Source organism: Triticum dicoccoides, chromosome 6A, assembly GCF_002162155.2.
Source record: "Triticum dicoccoides isolate Atlit2015 ecotype Zavitan chromosome 6A, WEW_v2.0, whole genome shotgun sequence".
Classification (NCBI taxonomy): Eukaryota; Viridiplantae; Streptophyta; class Magnoliopsida; order Poales; family Poaceae; genus Triticum; species Triticum dicoccoides.
This window is the reverse complement of record NC_041390.1, coordinates 566,856,414-566,857,998: the sequence shown is the minus strand read 5'-3', so window position 1 is coordinate 566,857,998 and position 1,585 is coordinate 566,856,414. Positions and strand designations below refer to the sequence as shown.

Genomic DNA, 1,585 nt, shown 5'->3' with positions numbered 1-1,585 from the left:
TAGGTTCTCACTTATTGTGTATGAGACTCTTTCAAATATTTGAGCATAGTGCATAGGTTTTGTATTCTACAATTTTCAGGATTTGTATTCAACAATGGAGCTATAGTTGACAGTTTCGAACGACTTTGATGTAATTTTGTGTTTTATCTGAACTCTCTGGGTTTTTTTTTTGTGTGTATGTGTGAATGAACTCTCTGCCCCCCCGAAAAAAAAATGAACTCTCTGTTTTCCGAACAGCCATTTTCAGTTCTTCGTTTTGATAATCAGGTCGCTCCCTTAGAAAAACAGAAAACCATGTTATCAAGTTGTGTGCAGCGGCACGCGCGATGTCCGTCGCTGTGCAGCGAGTAGGAGCTGTTGGTGCTTATGCGTCAGGAAGTCCAGCAGAGAACAACGTAGCAACGGTCAGACAACGTCTCCAAGCATCATTATTCACACACAGACCACGTCTCCAAGTGGAGAAATCATACGGTTCTGATCACTGAAGATGCCGGCACGTGCATCGGTTCAGTCGTTCATTTTTCAGAGATTCTGAACTTCCGAAGCAGGAAAGAACAAAAAGAAACAGGTCGAGAGCCAGTAGCACACACAACACAAAATCCACTTCACTGATTATTTACAACCTAATACTGTACCAATCAACCAGCCACGAGCAATCGCATCCAAGCCAGCTAGTAGGAGTACGTACGTACGTATCTGATGGATGGACCGATCGGACAGAGATTATTGGGAGGCTGATGCTGCTAGTACCAGGCTACGGCTAGGCGTCGAGGTCGGCGGCCTTGAGGTGGAGGTTGGTGCGCGCGAAGGCGTAGAGCCTGGCCATCTCGTCGCCGTCGACGAGGCCGTTGCGGTTGGCGTCGGCGTCCCGCAGCGCCTCCCGGGCCTTCCACCAGGCGAACCACAGGTCGAGGCTGCGCAGCGCCTCCCGCAGCTCCTCCCGGCTGATCCGCCCGTCCCCGTCCGCGTCGAACTGCGCCAGCCACGCCCGGAACTCCTCCACCGTCGTCTCCTGCGGCAGCGCCCTGTAGTCGTACCGCATGAACGCCATCCTCCTCGATCTTCCTTTCTTTCTCTCTGTGCGTACAATGGTTTGCTCCCTCAGACAGAGAGTGCGTACGTGTTCGCCCCTCCGTCCCCGCGGTTGATGCCGAGCTATATATACCCGAGATCCATGGCGGTAACTACGTCTACATGCTTTCACGGGCACTCCCGTTGCCTCACGTTTCGGCGCACGTTTGATGCGTTGTTAGGCGGGGCCAATCGGCGAAGATATCGGCTGCTTTTTCGACAGGCGGCCAGTCTATCATCAGATTCGATGCTTGCTCGAAGAACATTGGCAGCCTGGTGACTTCACCCGTGCATGCCCGATGCTTCCTCCAAGAACTTGGAATCGGATGCCTTTGACTTCAACGGCATGCACATACATTTTTGCTGCGGACGCATGCAGTGATTATTCTATACTGTTGTAGTGTTGCGTGTGCCCGATCGCTAGCTTGGTCCATTCCATTCCAGATAGCAAAACGGATCAAGAGAGATTAGTCCACCAAGCAATAGTGTTGAACTCATGAGGCAATCACCCGCA

General features: G+C 51.7%; 1 protein-coding gene across 1 annotated transcript; it reads right to left on the bottom strand.

The window, feature by feature from the left end:
- Window positions 1-584: 584 nt before the first annotated feature.
- Window positions 585-1,117, bottom strand: LOC119314236 (probable calcium-binding protein CML17). The gene has a single exon (XM_037588986.1). The coding sequence runs from the start codon at window positions 1,049-1,051 to the stop codon at window positions 761-763; it is 291 nt and encodes a 96-aa protein (XP_037444883.1). The 5' UTR covers window positions 1,052-1,117; the 3' UTR covers window positions 585-760.
- Window positions 1,118-1,585: the final 468 nt, after the last annotated feature.